The sequence below is a fragment of the Rhincodon typus genome, chromosome 2 (assembly GCF_021869965.1).
Source record: "Rhincodon typus isolate 14 chromosome 2, sRhiTyp1.1, whole genome shotgun sequence".
NCBI lineage: Eukaryota > Metazoa > Chordata > Chondrichthyes > Orectolobiformes > Rhincodontidae > Rhincodon > Rhincodon typus.
The window spans coordinates 80,076,486-80,098,930 of NC_063333.1; the positions used below are offsets into that span (position 1 = coordinate 80,076,486).

At 44.6% G+C, this 22,445-nt stretch overlaps 1 protein-coding gene across 1 annotated transcript in view; it reads right to left on the reverse strand.

The window, feature by feature from the left end:
• The window catches only part of LOC109913909 (dynein axonemal heavy chain 11-like), a 336,187-nt gene that overhangs the window by 7,718 nt on the left and 306,024 nt on the right, over positions 1-22,445 (reverse strand). The window contains exons 64-65 of the mRNA XM_048614118.1: positions 11,894-12,076; positions 120-235 (exon numbers count right to left, since the gene is read on the reverse strand). Of these exons, the coding sequence (XP_048470075.1) occupies positions 120-235; positions 11,894-12,076 (299 nt within the window). The remainder of the gene's footprint in view (positions 1-119; positions 236-11,893; positions 12,077-22,445) is intronic.

Here is a 22,445-nt window from a genome sequence, read left to right on the forward strand (position 1 = left end):
AGGAGCAGGAAGGCTGACGTTTCGGGCCTAGACCCTTCTTGTAGAGCCATTTAAAGTATTTTTCCTAGCTTTCATGTGTTTGAATTGTATAACTGATTAATGAAGACAATTTATCCTACCATTGTGCCAGTCCATATGAAGATGTATATGCCACTCTGCTCCATATTTCAGGAACGTTATCATAGTACAATGCTGATTGCAATGCTTCCATTTCAGCTGAGACCGTCAGCTCTCCCTGTGCACAAAGGAATGTAAACAGGAATAGAAATTGGGGCTATTTACACATGGTATATCAGAATTCAAAGGCGTTAACAACTTTTAATATAGCTCCATAAATCATTTCTATTAATCCATTAACCCACTAATTCGTGGTTATAATACTAACTGCAGATTTCCATGTACTAGCCAGCCCCCATTCAAACTAATTCAGGGGTTCGCTACGGTAGTAGATTACAACCACTTCAATTTGTGGTTACCGCCCACTTGAAAGTGCACTCATGCATTACGTGCTATGTAAACAACCCCATTTAAACAAGACCAACATTCCATTCAAAGGTGCAGTCAGGTGTGATGGCTAACAATACTGCATAGACATTACAGGATGGAACCTTTTTGCACCCACACACCAAAAACAGTGTTATTTGATATTAAAATCCAACTGAATAGCTGCTATTACCAAGTCATTTATCTTCTCCCTCCAGGTAAAGTAACTCCAAATATCAGTCAAAGGTGATAATTGGATAGCCCTGCAGACTTTTCCTGTATATTATGTAGCCAGGTACTTGTCCCAAGTTTTTATTCAACATGCATATAAAACTTTACCCCACTAATAAAACTAACAAACGCTATGCAGTGTATGTAAGCAACCTTTAACCTACTAATAAAACTAACAGCGCTATGGCCAGACCCGCGCGATCTTGAATGAATGAATGAATGAAACTGACAGCACTATGAAGGGTCTAGGCCCGAAACGTCAGCTTTTCTGCTCCTATGATGCTGCTTGGCCTGCTGTGTTCATCCAGCTCAACACCTTGTTATCTCAGCACTACTAAAACAGGTGTGACCACGAAACCGAATGAATGAATAAATGAATGTTAGTAAATAGAACCACAGACAATCAAAACCGTTGGGAACTCAGACTTTTATTTAAAAAACTCAAGATGCCTTTTTCTAACTTTAAAATTCTAAGCTTGAAAATAACAAGACTAACACCTTTTGAATTATGCAAGGATACACTCTAATCTCATTAAAATAACCATTAACACTCAACAATAACCGGTAATATTTAGCATGTGTTTAAACCATCTCCGATTTCCTGCAAAACAGTTTTTGTACAATGTCTACTGCTTAACACTCAAGTGTTAGAATGTTAATGTATGCTTGAATTCTGTATAAAATGGCTGCTTTTGAGCTATGATTTTGGGATTCTATTTCGCCTTACACTGTGCTGCTGTGAATGTGCAATAAAGAGGCCATTTTCGCCACTCATTGATCCTGGTCGTCTGGTTCTTTGAATGCGACCTCACACACATTTAGTGCTTTTCATTCAAGCGTCTTTTCTCGTCATAAATTTCACGCAGTCTATCCTTAAATGTTTTGCTGATCTTTTCTGATCAGGAAAGTGTACATTTGCCTTAATAGTTTTGACTAATTATGAATGTCTATATCAAATACAGGGTGAAGCTAATTTTACCTTCCCCAATAATGGTATCTGGCCCTAAACTCTAGGCACATCCAACTGTACAAGTGTGACATTTCAATTTTATATATGAGATAACAAGGTGTAGAGCTGGATGAACACAGCAGGCCAAGCAGCATCAGAGGAGCAGGAAAGCTGACGCTTCGGGCCTAGACCCTTCTTCAGAAATGGGGGAGGGGAAGGGGATTCTGGAATAAATAGGGAGAGAGGGGGAGGCGGATAGAAGATGGATAAAGGAGAAGATAGGTGGAGAGGAGACAGACAGGTCAAAAAGGCAAGGGTGGAGCCAATAAAGGTGAGTGTAGGTGGGGAGTTAGGGAGGGGATAAGTCAGTCCAGGGAGGACGGACAGGTCAAGGGGGTGGGATGAGGCTAGGAGATAGGAGATGGGGGTGGGGCTTGAGGTGGGAGGAATGACAGGTAAGGGACGTGTGGACAAGCTGGGCTGGTTTTGGGATGCGCTGGGGGGAGGGGAGATTTTGAAGCTTGTGAAGTCCACATTGATACCATTGGGCTGCAGGGTTCCCAAGCGAAATATGAGGTGCTGTTCCTGCAACCTTCGGGTGGCATCATTGTGGCACTGCAGGAGGCCCAGAATGGACATGTCGTCCAAGGAGTGGGAGGGGGAGTTGAAATGGTTCGCAACTGGGAGGTGCAGTTGCTTGTTGCAAACAGAACGTAGGTGTTCCGCAAAGTGGTCCCCGAGCCTCCGCTTGGTTTCCCCGATGTAGAGGAGACCACATCTGGAACGGCGGATACAGTATACCACATTAACAAATGTGCAGGTGAACATCTGCTTGATGTGGAAGGTCTTCTTGGGGCCTGGGATGGGGGTGAGGGGGGAGGTGTAGGGGCAGATGTAGCACTTCCTGCGGTTGCAGGGAAAAGTGCCGAGGGTGGTGGGGCTAGTGGGGAGTGTGGAGCGGACAAGGGAGACACAGAGAGAATGGTCTCTCCGGAAAGCAGATAAGGGTGGGGAGGGAAAAATGTCTTTGGTGGTGGGGTCGGATTGCAGATGGCAGAAGTGTCGGAGGATAATGTGTTGGATCCGGAGGTTGGTGGGGTGGTACGTGAGGACGAGGGGGATTCTGTTTTGGTTGCTATTGCTGGGAGGGGGTGTGAGGGATGAGTTGTGGGAAATGCAGGAGACATGGTCGAGGGCGTTCTCGACCACTGAGGGGGGGGAAGTTGCAGTTCTTGAAAAACGAGGACATCTGAGATGTTCGGGAGTAGAATGCCTCATCTTGGGAGCAGATGCGGCGAAGGCGAAGGAATTGGGAATGGGGGATGGCATTTTTGCAGGAAGGTGGGTGGGAGGAGGTGTATTCTAGGTAGCTGTGGGAGTCGGTAGGCTTGAAATGGATATCGGTTTCCAGGTGGTTGCCAGAGATGGAAACAGAGAGGTCCAGGAAGGAGAGACAGGTATCAGAGATGGTCCAGGTGAACTTAAGGTTGGCGTGGAAGGTGTTGGTGAAGTGGACGAACTGTTCGAGCTCCTCATGGGAGCATGAGACGGCGCCAATACAGTCATCGATGTAAGGAGAGGGATTTTTCCATGTAACCTACAAAGAGGCAGGCATAGCTTGGGCCCATGCAGGTACCCATGGCCACCCCCTTTGTCTGTAGGAAGTGGGAGGAATTGAAAGAGAAGTTGTTAAGGGTGAGGACGAGTTCAGCTAAGCAGATGTGGGTGTCAGTGGAGGGGGACTGGTCGGGCCTGTGGGACTGGAAGAAGCGGAGGGCCTTTAGGCCATCTGCATGGGGAATGCAAGTGTGTAGGGACTGGACATCCATGGTAAAGATGAGGTGTTGGGGACCGGGGAATCGGAAGTTATGGAGGAGGTGGAGGGCGTGGGTGGTGTCACGGACGTAGGTGGGGAGTTGCTGGACCGAGGGGAGAAAATGGAGTTGAGATAATTAGAGATAAGTTCGGTGGGACAGGAGCAGGCGGAGGCAATGGGTCGACCAGGGCAGTCAGGTTTGTGGATTTTGGGAAGGAGATAGAAGCGGGCGGTGCGGGGTTGGGGAATGATGAGGTTGGAGGCTGTGGGTGGGAGGTCACCTGAAGTGATGAGGTTGTGGATGGTTTGGGAGATGATGTTTTGGTGGTCGGGGGTGGGGTCATGATCAAGGGGGCAGTAGGAGGAGGTGTCGGAGAGTTGGCGTCTGGCCTCGGCGATGTAGAGGTCAGTGCGCCATACTACAACTGCGCCTCCCTTGTCCGTGGGTTTTATGGTGAGGTTGGGATTGGAGCAGAGGAAGCGGAGGGCTGCATGTTCTGTGGGGGAGAGGTTGGAATGGGTGACAGGAGTGGAGAGGTTGAGGCGATTGATGTCTCAACAGCAGTTGGAGATGAAGAGGTCGAGGTAGGTTAGGAGGCCTTGGGGTGGTGTCCAGGAGGAGGGGGTGTGTTGAAGGCGGGAGAAGAGGTCAGTAGGGGGAGGGTTAGGCTCACGATTGAAGAAGTAAGCGCAGAGGCGGAGGCGGTGGAAAAACTGTTCAACGTCCAAGCGTGAACGGTATTCGTTGATGTTAGGGTGGAGGGGGATAAAGGTGAGCCCTTTACTGAGGACTGCCCATTTGTCCTCAGTGAGGGGGAGGTTTGGGGGGATGGTGAAGACCCAGCAGGGCTGGGTGCTCCAGTCTCCTCTGGAGCTGCTGGCTGTGGAGGTGGTGGGTGGAGCGACGTCGTTTTGCAGCATGTCTGATAATAAGCAGCATTTTAGTCTTTTGTCTTGTCCACCGACATTAATTTCACTTTCGGTCTCGGTGTTTGACTCGGTATTTGCTCAAACTCGTTTCCATATCCACATCACATCCCTCAGTGACTGCCTCTCTCCCATGTCCTTATCCCAACCCTTATGAAGTCTCCATTAATAGCTATTCACCCTTCTAGCCAGATTGTTATCCACTCCTTTGTCCAACTGTGCTCCTCTCTCTTTGGGCTCTTTCCCCATTTATCGTTTAACTTCTTACCCCCTCCCCCCATCCTATCATCTGCATACAAACTGACATTTTCCTAGCTACCATCAGTTCTGAGGAAGGGTTACTTGACCCAAAACATTAACTTGGATTTTTCTCCACAGATGCTGCCAGACCTGCTGATCTTTTCCAATAATGTCTGTTTTTGTTTCTGATTTACAACATCTGCAGTTTTTTTCAGTTTTCAGCAGCATTTTAGTGTTGTGTTGTGAGGATATTTATTCTCTTGGTTCTGTCTCATTAAGGAACTACATGAAGACAACTCAAACACATTTCAAAGAAGAATGTTGGCTGTTACACTGTAAAGGCTTTCATTATGACAGTTTTTTTTTCCTGTTTTTGAGATGTGGATGTTGCTGTCCAAGACAGTAATTGTAATTTCTAGAGAAGCCTGTCCCTAATTATCCTCAAAGGCAATGAGAAGGTACCATTATAAACTGCTGCAGTCCTTTGGGTGTATATAGCCCAAAGTGCTATTAGGAAGGAGGATTTTGATGCACAACAGTGAAAGAAGGGTGATACATTTCCAAATCTGGAAGGTGAACGTCTTGGCAGAGGGACCTAACATATGGTGGTGCTCCCATGCATTTGCCCTGTTCCTTCTACATGGTAGAGGTCACGCGTTTAGAGGAGCCTTTGAGTTGATACAGTGCTTCTTGTGGTTGGTAAACCCTGCTGATATTGTGTGTCAGTGGTGAAGGGAGTGAATTTTGAAGGTGGTGGATGGGTGTCAATCAAGTGTGCTGCTTTGTCCAAGATGGTATTGAACTTCTTGACCATCCAGTCAAGTGGAAAATATTCCATTATACACCTGTCTTGGGCCTTGTATACAGTGGACATGCATTAGGTAAAGAGGAAGTGAGTAATTTCGACAGAATTTCTCACCTTTGTCCTGCTCATGTAGCCACAGTAATTTTTTTCTATTCATTTTTTGTGGGATATGGGCTCTGTTGGCCAGCATTTCTTGCCTATCCCTAGTTGCCCTTGAGAAGGTGGTGGTGAGCTGTCTTCTTGAACCGGTGCAGTTCTCCTGCTGTGGGTTGACCCACAATGCTATTAGGGAAGGAATTCCAGGATTTTGACCCACAACAGTGAAGGAACGGTGATGTATTTCCAAAGCAGGATGGTGAGTGACTTGGAGGGGAACTTGGAAATGGTGGTGTTCCCATATGTCTGATGCCCTTATCCTTCTAGATGGAAGTGGTCATGGGTTTGGAAGGTGCTGTCTGAGGATCTTTGGTGAATTTCTGCAGTACATCTTGTAAATAGTACACACTGCTGCAACTGAGCGTCGGTGGTGGAGGGAGTGAATGCTTGTGGATGTAGTGCCAATCAAGCAGGCAGCTTTTTCCTGGATGGTGTCAAGCTTCTTGAGTGTTGTTGGGGCTGCACTCATCCAGGCAAGTGGGGAATATTCCATCACACACCTGACTTGTGCCTTGTAGATGGAGGACAGGCTTTGAGGAGTCTGGGGGTAAGTTACTCGTCACAGTATTCCTAACTTCTGGCCTGCTGTTGTAGTCGCTGTGCTAATGTGGTGAGTCCAGTTGAGTTTCTGGTCAATGGTAACCCCCAGGATGTTGATAGTGGGGGATTCAGTGAAGGTAACACCATTGAATGTCAATGGACAGTGGTTAGATCGTCTCTTATTGGTGATGGTCATAGACTGGCATTTGTGTGGCACAAATGTCACTTGCCACATGTCAGCCCAAGCCTGGATATTGTCCAGATCTTGTTGCATGTGAACATGAACTGCTTCAGTACCTGAAGAGTCACAAAAGGTGCTGAACATTGTGCAATCATCGAGAGAACATCCCCACTTCGGACCTTATGATGGAGGGAAGGTCATTGATGAAGCAGCTGAAGATGGTTGGCCCTAGGACACTACCCTAAGGAACTCCTGCAGAGATGTCCTGGAGCTGAAATGATTGACCTCTCACAACCACAACCATCTTCCTATGTGTCAGGTATGACTCCAACCACTGGACAGTTTGCCCCCTGATACCCATTGATTCTAGTTTTACTCGGGCTCCTTGATGCCACAATCAGTAAATGCAGCCTTGATATCAAGGGCTGTTGCTCTCACCTCACCTCTAGAATTTAGCTCTTTTGTCCATGTTTGAACCAAGGCTGTAATGAGACCAGGAGCTGAGTGGCCCTGGTGGAACCCAAACTGGGCATCACTGAGCAGGTTATTGCTGAGCAGGTGTTGCTTAATAGCACTGTTGATGACACCTTCCGTCACTTTACTGATGATCGAGAGGAGACTGATGGGGCGGTAATTGGCCAGGTTGGATTTGTCCTGCCTTTTGTGTACAGGACATACTTGGGCAATTTTCCACATTGTTGGGTAGATACCAGTGTTATAGCGGTACTGGAACAGCTTGGCTAGGAGAGCATCAAATTCTGGAGCAGAAGTTTTCAGTACTATTGCTGGAATGTTGTCAGGGCCTGTGGCCTTTACAGTATCCAGGGTCCTCAACCGTTTCTTGATATCATGTGGAGTGAATCGAATTGGCTGGAGTGGTATCTGTAATGCTGGGGACCATTGGAGGAGGCTGAGACGTATTATCCACCCGGCACTTCTGGCTGAAGATTGCTGTGAATGCTTCAGCCTTTTCTTTGGCACTGATGTGCTGGGCTCTTCCATCATTGAGGATGGGGATATTTGTGGAGCCTCCTCCTCCAGTGAGTTGTTTAATTGTCCACCACCATTCACGACTGGATGTGGCAGGACTGCAGAGTTTAGATCTGATCCGTTGGTTGTGGGATTGCTTAGCTCTGTCTATCTCTTGCTGCTTTCACTGTTTGGCGTGCGAGTAGTCCTGTTTGGTGGCTTCACCAGGTTGATATCTCATCTTCAGGTATGCCTGGTGCTGCTCCTGGCATGCCCTCCTGCACTCTCCATTGAACCAGGGTTGATCCCTTGGCTTGATGGTAATGGTTGAGTGGGGGATATGCCAGGCCATGAGGTCACAGATTGTGCTGAAGTACAATTCTGCTGCTGTTGATGGCCTACAGCGCCTCATGGATGCCCAGTATTGAGTTGCTAGATCTGTGTGTGATCTGTCCCATTTAGTATTGATCTGGCTTATCTAGTTCAATTTCTGGTTATTAGTGGAAGATTCAGCATTGATAATTTCTAGGGCAGATGCTTAGTTTCCCGCAGATAGTGTGGAGTATATTTTACTTGCCACTTATCAACTCAAGTCGAGGTCTTGCAGCATATGGACTGATCATTGACTTCAGGAAGAAAGAAGGAGGACATACCCCTATCTACATCAGTGGAGCTGAGGTAGAGAGGGTCGAGAGCGTCATGTTCCTGGGAGTGACGATAACCAACAATCTGTCCTGGACCTTCCAGGTAGATGTGACAGTCAAGAAGGCACAACAACGCCTCTTCTTCCTCAGGAGGCTTAGGAAATTTGGCATGTTGTACAGATGCACCAGAGAAAGCATTATATCTGGGTGCATAACAGTTTGGTACAACAACGACTCTGCCCAGGACCATAAGAAAGTTATGTACACAGCCCAGACCATCATGCAAGCCAACCTCCTATCTATGGACTCCATCTACACTTCTTGTTGCTGTGGAAAGGCAGCCAGCATCATCAAAGACCCCTCCCACCCCTGTAATATTCTCTTCCAGTTCTGAGGAAGGGTCACCGGACCCAAAGCATTAACTCTGTTTTTTCTTCACAGATGCTGCCAGACAGGCTGAGCTTTTCCAGCAACTTCTGCTTTTGTTCCTGATTTACAGCATCCACAGTTCTTTCGGTTTTTAATATTCTCTTCCAGCCTCTTCCATCAGGTAGAAGATACAGAAGCTTAAAATACATACCAACAGGTTCAAGAACAGCTTCTTCCCTACTGTTAGCTCTGAATGGACCTCTCTAATTTTAAATCTGATACTGATCTTGCTTTGGTGCACCTCCTGTGCAATCGTAACCCTGTATGCCTCGCTCTGTCTAAACACTCAATGATCCGTATGTTCTTGTATGTTACAATCTGCCTGTGCTGTTCACAAAACACAACTTTTTACTGTGCTTGGGTACATGTGACAACAATAAGTCAAATCATAAACTGCTTCAGTATCTGAGAAGTCACAAATGGTGCTGAACATTGTGCAGTTGTCAGGGAATAGCCCCACTTCCACCTTATGATGGAGGCAAGGTCATTTGATAAAGCAGCTGAAGATCATTGAGGCTAGGATACTACCCTGAGGAACTCTTACAGTGATTTCATGGGACTGAACTGATTGACCTCTAAAAGTACAAGCACCTTCCTGTGCTAGGTATGACTCCAACCATTGAAGAGTTACCCCTGATTCCGCATACTATGAGTTTTGCTCAAGGCCGCTGATGCAAATGCAACCTTAATGGTCAAAGGTAGTCATTCTCATCTCTTCAGTGACCCTGGTGGAATCCAAACTGAGCATCAGAGAGCAGGTATTGCTGAGGAAGTGCTGCTTGACAGCACTGTTATCAACCCCTTTGATTACTTTGCTAATCTTTGAGAGTGAAATGAAAGGGTAGTATTTGGCCAGGTTGGATTTGCCCAGTGCTTTGTGGACAGGATACATCTGTAATCTTCTAGATTGCCAGGTAGATGCCAGTATTGTAATGATACGGCAACAGATCTTTCAGGATGTAGCATGTTCTGAAGCACAAGTCCTCTCAGTTCTATTGAAGGAATGTTGCAGGGCTTATAGCTTTGGCAGTATCCAGTGCCTTCAAACATTTTTATATCATGTGGAGGATATTGAATTTGCTGGAAACTGACAGCTGTGATGCTGGGAACATTTGCAGGAGGCCAGGATGGGTCCCTGGTCCTTCTGGCTTCTGACAATTGCTGTAAAGGTTTCAGCCTTCTTTTTTGCACAGATCCTGGTTCTCTCATTATCAAGGATGGGGATATTTGTGGAGCCTTCTTCTCCAGTGAATTGTTTAATTGTCTACCACTATTCACAACGGGACCGCCAAGCTTAAACCTGATCCATTGCTTGGTAGAATCTCTCAGCTCTGTCTATGACTGGCTGTTTATGGTGTTTGGCATACAAGTAGTCACATTTTTTAGCTGCACCAGGCTGACACCTCATTTTTGGGTGTTGCTCCTGGCATAAACTCCGGCACTCATCATTGATTCAGGCTTGATAGGAATGGTACAGCGGAGGATATGCCAGGTTTGGAGGTTACAGTGTGTGCTTGATAACAGATCTGCTGATGGCTCTCAGTACTTTATGGATGTCCTCTGAGTTGCTGGATCTGTTCAAAGTCTGTCTCATTTTGCAATATGGTGGTGCTACACAACACGATGGAGGATATCCTCATTGTGAAAGTGGGGCTTTGGCTCTATAATGTCTGTCTGTGTGGTGGTCACTCCTACCTGTGATGAGCAGAGATATCAGCAATAGGTGAATTGGTGAGGACAAAGACAAGTAAGCTTTTCTGCCTCCCTCATCAACTGCTGCAAGCCTAGTTTAGCAGCTATGTCCTTTCACACTCAGCCAGCTCAGTCAGTAGTGATGTTACAGAGTTACTCTTGGTAATGGACATTGAATTCTCCCTCACTCAGAATAGATTCTGTGCCCTTACCAACCCCTGTGCATTGTCTAATTGCTGTTGAAAGCGGGAAAGTACTAATACAAGAAGTTTCCTTGCTCATGTTTCATCTGATACATAAGACTTCAAGGATTCCACTGAAAGTGTTTGCAGACTGCGAGAAACTGACTCCCACCTGTTCACCGCTATACAATTACCTCTGGTGGGTCTGTCTTGCCGGTGGAACAGAACATATTCAAGCATTGTGTCTGTAAGTATAATTCCATGACTATGACTATTAGGTTGCTGTTTGACTATTCCACGGCACAAACCCCCAAATACTAGTAAGGGGAAATTGCACGAATGACAGAACTCAATGTGTCATTGTTGTTTCAAGCGCTTGGATTGATACAGCTTGTCTGTCCAGTTTCAGTCCCTTTCTCAGGCCTTGTAGGTAGTTTGATACAATTTAATGGCTTTCTAGGTCATTTTAGAGAACAGTTAAGATTCAACCACATTGCTGTCAGATTTGAGTCACATTGTGGCTTTCAGCCCCTTTTCATTTCTTTTTTGAAATATTTGATGTTATTAAACTCTTAGACGAAATGATGAACACCTATTAGGAATGTCGAAGCAATTTTACATGTGCCTAAGTGGTCTGGTTCTTTAGCAGAAGACGGTGTGATGGCCCAGACCATCACAGAAGCCAACCTTCCATCCATGGACTCTACTTACACGGCTCGCTGCCATGGAAAGGCGGCCAACATCACCAAAGACACATCGCACCCTGGTATTGACCTCCTACAACCTGTTCCGTCAGGTAGAAGATACAGAAACCTCAACACATGAACTAGCAGCTTCTTTCTGGCCGTTGTCAGATTGTTGAATGGACTCTAGCCTCAAATAATATAACCTTAATGTAACTCGTATGCCTTTAAGTCTTTTTGATCTGTACATCCTTTGCTTGCTGTGATTTGCATGTACCGCTCGTAAACAAAGCTTTTCACTGTATTTTGGTACATGTGACAATAAAATCAAAATCAAAATGCAATCATAATTTGATGTGAGATTTTACTCATGGAAAGCTTATCCACCCTGAGTTAAAATGAGCCTTTGGGTGTCTACAGTCCAGGATTTTCCATCTGTTTATTAACGCATGCTGTTGTTTATTTAATAAAGCATGTTTAGTACAGGGAAATATGGCACTTGGGATGATCAAACAAAATTTTAGCACAAAAGATATTAGACATTAGGGAAGGTGTGTGTGCGTGTCTGCATACATACATAAATCAGAAAACTAGGATGAGAGCTTTTAAATTAAGGATTTGCTTAATCAAGAGCCAAAATAAGTCCATGGGACAGAGAGAGATGGGTGAATGAGATTTAATACAAGTTAGGATATGTGCAGCTGAGTTTTACATTATCCTAAATTTATGAAGAGTGAAACAGAGGGCTGACAGGAGTGCATTGAAACAGTTAAGCTAGAAATGTCAAAGGCATGGATGGTTTCAGCAGCATATGAGCTGAACCATGGGAGGAAATCATGGGCAATGCACACATTGAAATTTCCAAGGTATCTCCTGGTGAGTGAGCCTTTTTACAAGGACTGCGCACTCAACATGACCTTTCGTTCTTCCTCTTAACTGGCACAATATATTGTAAAATAATATTACCCTCAGTCCAAGATCCAGTTCTTTAAGGGATTTCCTGATCTCTCGTGTAAGGATGTTCATACGTTCACATTCTTGGAAACAAACAAGAATATAAGGAGTACGTTCTGCTGTCTTCGCTGTAACTTCTGTCATGTTGAATTCTTCAGGAAGTTTCTCTAAAATATCATCCAGAATACTCTTCACCTGCAAAAAAACAGTCCATGGTTAGAACAGTGGAACAGATAATCAGCATATAAGAAGATTCAAGATATATCATTAAGAACATTTAATTTCAAAGTGATTTAGTTGCTACTTTTTGTCAGTGATTCAAATAATTGTAAGAAATTCTGGTGAGCAAAAAATTATAGACCTTATGAATATTTTCTGTTTAACCTTCCATGTGTAATGTATGACTCTTAAATACTGAGTGTACCCTGTTGTGCATGTTATTGTTCGTCTACTTTAACTTGCACACCATTAAATTAGGTTAGAGCGTGAAACTATAAATGGTATGATTGAATTGTTTCATGCTGTGCAGAAATTAATCAATGTTTCATGTGGTAAATCATCAAGTTTTTCGTATGACTCAACATGACTACTTTGATTCTTGATAACTAAGCTTTGACTACTCTTTCATATATTTACTTATAATTTTAAAGTAAATCTTATGTGCCAATAAAAATCTTGGGAAATAGTCTGCTTCAGACAAAGTGAATAATTGCTACAACCACCAAGTTACTTCAAGTACACTAACCCTTGCCACTCCACCTTGCCCTCTGGAATGTCCTCTCCCATCAGTTATGCTTCACCATCCTTCCTCCTTTCTATTTTCAAATGACTCCTCAAAACCTATTCTTTGGACCGTGTTTCTGTTTTCTCGTGATAATTCTGTCTTTTGCCATGTAATTTACTCAAGTCTCATCAGTGTTGTAAATATTGTAAAAAGGTAGGTGAGCAGAATCATAGATGAAGCTGAGCATAAAAAATGAAAAGTATACTTTGAAGATCAGATGGGGGCTACATAAATTAAGTTGGTGAGACAGAAAAAAAAATCATGCTTTTTGAACTACATCCTATCTAAGTTCGTTGGGACTCTAGCAGAAACTCGCTTTAGGTCTTAACCCAAAAGAAAAATTTACTTTATAATCGTACAGTTCTACAGTGCAGAAAGGGGCCATTCGGCCCATTGAGTCTGCACCTAGCCTCCAAACAGCATCCACCATATACCTGTAACCCCGCATTTACCATGACTAATCCACTTAACCTGCACTTCGCTGGACACTATGGGGCAGTTTAGCATCACCATCCACCTAAACTGCACATCTTTGGACTGTGGGAGGAAACCAGAGCACTGTAGCCATCAACACTGACACTCGGAGAACATGCAAAATCCACACAGACAGTCACCCAAGGCTGGAATTAAACCTGGGTCCCTGACGCTGTGAGGCAGCAGTGCTAACCACTGAGCCGTCAGGCTTCCCTAAGATCTGGATAGATCATTCCACTTAGCAATTTCTCTGTCATTTTTGTTAACCATGTCAACTCCTTTTTCTGATATTTTAGGCATATATTTCCCTTCATACACTTCAATTAATTTGCACTTAAGGCTGTGTTAGGCAGTGTGTTCCACATCACAGCCCTTTGAACGATGAAGCTTTTACTGGATTTATCTGAATTGTGTTCTCTCTTTTGAGATTTTTTTCTATTAGAGGGAACAGGTGTTCACTATTTACTTTGTCAACGCCTTCATTATTTTGGACAGCTCAATCAAATCATCCCACTGACATAACAGATCCACTGAGGATGCCATATCCCTAGCCCTGCACTCATCCCTGGAACATCTGGACAACAAAGACACCTACATCAGACTCCTGCTCGTTGACTACAGTTCCGCCTTCAACACCATTATCCCCTCCAGACTGATCTCAAAACTGCATGACCTTGGTCTCGGCTCCATCCCCGGCAACTGGATCCTCAGCTTTCTGACCCACAGACTGCAATCAGTGAGGATAGGTAACTGCACCTCCTCCACAATAACACTCAACACTGGAGCCCCCCCCCGAGGATGTGTCCTCAGCCCCTTACTGTACTCCCTGTACACCTACGACTGTATTGCCAAATTCCGAATGAACGCCATCTACGAGTTCGCTGATGACACCATCGTAGTGGGACAGATATCTAACAGTGACGAGTCAAACTGAAGAAGGGAGATAGGGGGCTTGGTGTTGTGGTGCAATGAAAACAATCTGTCTCTCAGTGTCTGCAAAACTAAAGAACTGATCATCGACTTCAGAAAGAAAGGAGGAGAACACGCCCCCATCTACATCAACGGAACTGAGGTTGAGAGAGTGAAGAGTATCAAGCTCCTCAGAGTGACGATAACTGGCCACTTGCCCTGGACTTCCCATGTAGATGCGACAGTCAAAAAGGCACAACAACGTCTCTTCTTTCTCAGGCAGCTCAGGAAATTTAGCTTGTCCATAAGGTCCCTCACCAACTTTTACAGATGCCCACTGAAAGCATCCTGTTTGGGTGTATAATGACTGGTATGGCCAGTGTTCTGCCCTGGACTGTAAGAAACTACACAAGGTGGTGTGCATAGTCCAGACCATCATGGAAGCCAACCTTCTATCCATGGGCTCCATTTACATGGCTCACTGCTGTGGAAGGGCGGCCAACATCATCAAAGAGCCATCGCACCTCGGTAATGATGTCCTACAACCTCTTCTGTTAGGCATAAGATACAGAAGCCTGAACACATGCACGAGCAGGTTCAGGAACAGCTTCTTTCTGGCCATTATCAGACTGTTGAATGGACCCTATAGCCTCAAATAATGCTGATCTTGCTAATACTGATCTCACCTAGCACACACCCTGTGCAATGTAACCTGGATGCCTCTGTCTAAGGCTTTTTGATTTGTACATCCATTGCTTACTATGATCTGCCTGTACCGTTCGTAAACAAACCTTTTCGCTGCATTTCGGCACACGTGACAATAAATCAATCAATTGATCTTTAACATTCTCATAGTCCTTCACCATCAAAACTCAGTCGCTTCATCCTAGCTATGATTCTGAGCAATATTTGCTTGACTTTCTCCAAGAACAGCAGGTCCTTTCCTACACCAAAATAAGAAAGTTGTTTCTTTGTTTAAACTTTCTTGATACACAAGTTAGGGCATGAAACTATGGAATGACAGTGCCTGATTTTCTATTGGCTTAGATTTGAAGACAGAAAATCTGTTTGGATGTTTTCATGAATTTCTGACCACTGACCCTTGCTGTAACACCTGAGCATGGAAGCAGCACTAACATTTCTAAAACAAAAACAGAAACAGCTGGAGAAACCCAACAGGATCTGGCACCATCTGTGAAAGAAAGCAAGAGTCAACGTTTTGGGTTCAGTGACCCTTCTTCAGAACTAATATTCCTAATGTGATCTGACAAACTTATTCTAATAGTATCTCCATGTGATACAATGACGATGCTTAGAAGATAAAATTTAGGACTGTCCTTGCAATTTAATGTAGTATGAAGTGAGTAAACTGCCCTGTTCTGAAGTGTGTCTGACAGCAGCCTTAGTTGGTACAATTATAAGAGATCCAAGCGGCCCCAGATCATTTTGTTGTGAAAAAAGTACAAGGTGTTTACACTTAAAGACAATGGCAGCAGCCTGTTTGCTACTGATGGTGAATCTCCAAATTTCTAGAACTGTTAAGAATGTCAGAAACAGTTCTGCTTTCAAATGTTCATTCGTTTCCAATGTAAAAACAAAGTTGGGGCTTGTGCACAGCTAATCACTATTTTTACCCACTGATTCATGTTGATGATGGATTTTGAGATGGAAAGGGTGCAGAAGAAGCTAACGTGACATTGGGTTACAGTCTTTTTTTCAAATATAGTCAAGTTATACTGTCAGAATCTGGGACAGAAAGCAGCAAGAGACACAAGTCTCTATCATTCAGTGTGCTAGAATGTGGCTAGAAGCTTGTATTGGGATTTAAAAGACCAAATTCATGAGGTGTTAAAAGATTCATTTAGCTTGTGATAGAGGAAACCAAGAATGCATCCTCAATCAAGTCTTCAATCTCTGCATCATCAGGTGCATCCATTCTTCCCCCAAATCTGTCCAGTTTCCCACTACTCCTCAAGGCAAATATTAAGAAGTACTGCTTCCTTCCTCTGCAACATCAAAGAAATGAATGCACACGGGAGTCTCTGCCCAGGTTTACATGAAGGTCAAATTTCCAACACCGATGCCTGAGCGCCCAGTGACAGTGGAGCCATTTTAGCCTCCCTCACTAAAATTGCCATTTCAACTTCCAGCCAGGAGTATTCAATCTCTTCTGCTGTGACACAACATATGTGCTATGCGATACAGCCAACCACACCAAAACCATAATGTGAAAGTTAAGCACATGGACAAACCAGGAATATGAAGCAGATTATTTATTCCATCTGCATTAGGTCTTCACAAACATTAAAGGAAATTAAGACTAAAACTGGGAGCAAAATTAGGCAATTTAACCCATCAGTCTGCTCCAACATTTGATCATGGCTGATATGTTTTTTAATCCCATCCTCCTGCCTTCCCCCCATTATTGAATGTGAAAGGGCAGTGTTCAGATTTTCTTGTTGTAATTTGGTGAACTTCCTCACTTCTGACCTTATGATGTAGTCAGAAGTCTCACAGCAATCAGTTATGGTTCAGCAGGTTTATTTAACATCACAAGCTTTTGGAGTGCAGCACCTTCATCAGGTGAAGTGGAGGGAAGCACACAGGCACAGTGAGCTTCTGTGCTTCCCTCCACTTTACCTGACAAAGGCACAGCGCTCCACAAGATTATGCTGGACCATAACCTAGTGCTGTGAGACTTGTGACTTTGTCCACCCCAGTCCAACACTGGCATCTTCATATCATGACCTTATGACGGAGAGAATATCATTGATAAAGCAGCTGAAGGGCAGTGGCTCAGTGGTTAGCACTGCTGCCTCACAGTGCCAGTGAGCTGGGTTCAATTCCAGCCTTAGGTGGCTGTGTTGAGTCTGCACATTCTCCCTGTGTCTGTGTGTGTTTCCACCAGGTGCTGTGGTTTCCTCTCACAGTTCAAAGATGAGCAGGTTAGGTTGATTGGCCATGCTAAATTGCCCTGTGACATGCAGGTTAGGTGGATTAACCAAGGTAAATGCAGGGTTATGGCTAAAGGGTGAGGGACTGGGTCCAGATGAGGTTCAGTGCACAGTCGATGGGCCAAATGGCCTCTTTCAGCTTCTATATTTTATGGTCTTATGGACATCACCATCTCGGAAACCCTTACTATCAACAATCTGGCAGTTTCCATTGACCAGAAACTAAACTGGACTTGCCATATGAATATCAGCTACAAGAATAATTCTATGATTAAGATGGCTAGGTCTAGGATAGTACCTTGAGGAACTCCTGCAGAAATGTCCAACTTCCAGGTGTGACTCCCACCAGTAGTAAATTTTCCCCCTGATTCCCATTGACTCAAGTTTTGCTAGGACTCCTTGGTGCCACATTCAGTCAAGTGTGGCCTTGAAGTCAAGGACAGTCACTCTCAGCTCACCTCACCTCTGTAATTGAGCTCTTTTGTCCCTGTTTAAACTGAGGCAGTAACGAAGTCAGGAGCTGAGTGTCCCTGGTAGAACCTGAACTGGGCGTGTGTGAGCAGGCTATTGGTAATCTTCATTTGGGATGCAGGTTGATGCTAACAGCACGGGTTCACGCCATTAAAGTACAACCTTCTCAATCTCGCCTGAGGCGTTGTGATCCTCATGTTAAACTCTCTAATGAGAAAGCAGCCCTGTGGTCCTCCGTCACCATGATTGATTTTGCCTTTACCTTACTGCTTGATAGCACTGTTAAGAATGCCTTCCATCACTTAATTTATGATCAAGAGTGGACAGATGAGGCAGTAATTGGCCAGATTGGATTTGTCCTGGTTTTTGCATACAGTACATACATGGGCAACTTTTCACATTGATGCCAGTGTTGTAACTGTGCTGGAAAGAGCTTGACTAGGAGAGCAGCAAGTTCTGGTGCACACATTTTCAGTGCTATTGCTCCTTATATAGACTTTTCAGTATCATGTGCCTTTTCTTGATATCATGTGCAGTGAAATGAATCAGCTAAAGACTGGCATCTGTGATGCTGGGGATCTGTGGAGGAATCAGAAACTGATCATCCACTCAGCACTTCCAAAAATGGATTGTTGCAAATGCTTCAGACTTATTTTTCACACTGATGTGCTGGACTCACCAATCACTGAAAATGGGCAATATGTGGAACGTCAGTCCCTTGTGAGTTGTTTAATTGTGCTTAACTATTCACAACTGAATGTGGCAGGATGTCATGGTGCAGCTGTATAGGACAGTGGTGAGGCCACTTTCGGAATGCCGTGTACAATTCTGGTCACCCTTCAATAGGAAGGATGTCATTAAACCTGACTGGATGCAGAAAAGATTCACAAGGATGTTGCTGGGACTGGAAGGTTTGAGATATAGGGAGAGACTGAATGGGGCTTTTAACTCTGGAGCATCAATGATTGAGGGGCGTGGATAGGGTGAACAGCCAAGGCATTTTTCCTAGAGTGGGGGAGACCAAAACTACAGGGCATAGGTTTAAGATGAGAGGGGAAAGAATGAGATAAGGACCTGAGGAATAACATTTTTACGTAGAGGGTGGTGTGTGTATGGAATGAGCTGCCAGAGGAAGTGGTGGAGGCTGGTACAATTACAACATTTATAAGGCATCTGGATGGGTGTATGAATAGGAAGAGTTTAGGAGGCTTATGGGCCAAATGCTGGCAAATGGGACTAGGTCAGATTGGGATGTCTGGTCGGCGCAGACGAGTTGGACTGAAGGATCTGTTTCTGTGCTGTATAACTCTATCACTCTTTTACAATAGAACATCCCCTTTGTATATGCAGATCCTGAACAAAATCAGAGGTGTTACACTTGCTCAGTTAATTTGAACCTCAAACTCTCTATTCAGACTAATTCCCCAGGCTTAGCAGCCCAATATCCTTCAAATAGATTTGAAAATCATTGCCAGCATTACGCTGGCCCTGACATGTTTTATATATAAAAATGTGCCAACTCCTTCCAAGAAAGCACTGGAAAACTCTGACACATCTTCGATGATGCCATGCTTACAGGATACAAGTCTCTCATGCATTGTTTGTCAGAGCCAGAGAATTTATCAGGAGAAAGCAGCAGTACGGAAAAGAACATTCATTTTTACTGTGCGGCAGAAATCCCTAGATTGCAAAGCAGAATTGACTGCTGGTGCAGTTATATGCTTCAATGCCACTTTGATCATGAATGACCAGGTCACAAATGTGTAGCTAACTGACTGCCGCAGAAATAGAGCTATACATGTGAATGCCTGTTTTCCTGGCAGCTCCCATGGCCTCTTCATTCTACAAGTCAGTGTTGCCAGTGTTACAAAAAAAATGAAAAGACTGTAGGAATTACTGTTCAGGGACCAATAATGTGCAATGAAGTGTTTACTAATAACAAAAGTGAGGTAAAGACCTGAGAAGAGAAATAAAGTGACACATGCCTCAATCATGGTCAAGCACATCGAGTACATCAAAGGTTTACACAGCCTTCAGTGCCGAGCTCACTTTCATCTCGGCTGGTATAGCAAGGGGTAAGATTACATTGAGACATAACCACAACTGCCAAATGAAACCTTCCAGCAGCATTCATCCCAAGTTTAAGGTTCGGACTTGTCTATGTAAGCCATCGAACTGAAAGACTCTATTCTGGTTTCCAGTTGCTGCTGTGAATAGTGTACTCCTGACCTCAAGTGAAGGGGTCCTAAACACCAAATTGGCCAATACACCTCATGCACACAACACAGAACTGCATGGAGATAGCAAGAACTGCAGATGCTGGAGTCAGAGACAACACAGTGTGGAGCTGGAGGAGCACAGCAGGCCAGGCAGCATCAGAGGAGCAGGAAAGTCAACGTTTCAGGTCAGGACCCTTCTTCAGAAATGGGGAGGGGGAAGGGAGCTGGGAAGTAAGTAGAGAGAGGAGGGGTAGGGCTGGGGAAGGCAGGTGGGATGGTGATAGGTGAGTGCAGGTAGGGAGTGGGGGGGGGATTAGTCAGTGGGATGGGTGGGGTGGATAGGTGGGAGAGAAGATGGACAGATTGTGTCAAGTCAAGAAGGTGGGAGGAAGAATGAGTGGGGCTAGGGAAAGGTAATGGGGTGGTGATAGGTTGGATGCAGATAGGGGGTAGTGGAGAGTGGTCGGTGGGAAGGGTAGCATGGACAGGTGATGAAGAAGATGGACAAGTTGTGTCAAGTCAAGGAGGCGGGAATGAGAAGGATGTTTGGATGTGGGATGAGGCCGGGACTGTGAAGATTTTAAAACTGGTGAATTCTATGTTAAGTCCATTGGGTTGTAGGCTGCCAAGGCGGAATTTGAGGTGCTGCTCCTTCAGTTTCCGGGTGGTGTCATTGTGTCGTCCTGACAAACTGGAGGAGCAGCACCTCATATTCTGCCTTGGGACCCTACAGCCCGATGGCCTAAACGTGGATTTTACCAGTTTTAAAATCTCTACACCCCTGGCCTCATTCAACTTCCAAACATCCCTCTCATCCCTGCTTCCTTGACCTGACACAACCTGTCCATCTTCTTCCCCACCTATCCGTGCTACCCTTCCCACTGATGAATCCCCACTACCCCCTCCCTGCATCCAACCTATCACCACCCAACTACCTTTCTCCAGCCCCACCCATCCTCTCTCCTGCCTCCTTAACCCGACACAACTTGTCCATCTTCTCTCCCACCTATCCGCCCCATCCATCCCACTGACCAATCTCCACCACTCCCTACCTGCATTTAACTATCACCATCCCTACTTACCCCCAGCCCTAACCCTCCTCTCTATTTATTTTCCAGCTCCGTTGCCCCCCCCCTTCTGAAGAATGGTCCCAACCCCAAACGTCAGCTTTCCTGCTCCTCTGATGCTGCCTGGTCTGCTGTGTTCCTCCAGCTCCACACTGTGTTGACACAGAATTGCTAGTTCAGTTCTTCACTTGACAAAAGAGGTGTTGGGGGCCGGGAGTATGTTAGTCAGTTGCTGCGCCAGTTGGTTACTTGTCCATAACATCCTTTGCCTCAGCATCACATTTGTTTTCACTTCATTTATGCTTGCCAATTCTTCTTCTGTACATGCTGATTATTATTTATATTTGTAGAAGGCGCAAACAAAATTGTTCGTTGCTTTAAATGTAAAAACTTGTTTAACTGTAGATTTCCTGGGGCAGGTTCTTTGCATTCTGTGTGAGGATTGCTCCTTGTACAAAGGCAAAGCTGCGTTGACAATTTGCTGCAAAACTGGTGATACAAGGATTTCAGGATATGGTTGGAGTTTTCGGTGGAGAAGGTAGAATAAAGACAGAAATCTTGTATTCCCAGTGAGGAGTTCAAACACCTGACAAAAACATTAGAAGGCAGTAGCAAGAGGTAATGAAGGAGGCCAATGCCAAATATATAGTCCCATGAATAGTTCAATACAGTTTAATAATCTTTTATCTGCCAAAAGCAGCATTCTCAAATGCCTTCCTATCAACTGCACCACTCGCATCATCCACTGCTTGTTATACTACTTACCCACTAACACAATCTTTATCAATCAGGACTCCTATTTAACAGCGGTATGCTTTAATTCAGCCGTGACAGGTTAATAGTACAAGCTTCATAACCACATTTCAAAGTCTGCACACAGAAGTTGCTATTCATTCATGACATCTATATCACCTAAGATAGATTTTGTGACAACCCACCTGGGAAAGTGCACTGATTCACAAGACCCACTCTTGCTGGAGTCACCACACAGGTTAATAATCTGATCAAAGTACACAAAGTGCCCGAATCAACTGTCTGTGATGAAAGCAGGGTAACGGAAAACACTGACTAGGTTCCTATACTTAATACAAACTACAGTCTACTACAAATAAATAGGTTCTAGCGACATCAAAACAAACTATGTAACCTTACAACTGTACTAGTTGAAACTCTAAATCCTTTCTTAAACCACCATACACAGACAAACAAAACACTGACGTTACAGGTAGATGACAACAAACAGGTCTAACATACTGTAGTTCAATCACATCACTTCGCAGCATTATGTGGAGGTGCCGGTGTTGAACTGGGGCAGACAGTCAGAAGTCACACGACATCAGGTTGTAGTCCAACACATTTATTTGAAATCACAAGCTTTTGGAGCATTACTCCTTCATCAGGTGAAGGCTTATTTTGGCACCTTATTTCTCCTCCCTCACTATAACAGGTACAAAACAGTAAAATATGGAGGCTCGAGTGGTGCGTAGGAATTGCAGAGGGGAATTAAAAAGCAATTAGGAGAGCAAAGAGACTTCACCTAATGAAGGAGTTGCGCTTCAAAAGCTTGTGATTTCAAACAAACTTATTAGACTATAACCTGGTATCATGTGACTTCTGATTTTGTTCACAGCATTAATGAGATATTGATCCCAGACCCTTTGTTCTTCAATCTCTTTCTCCAGATTA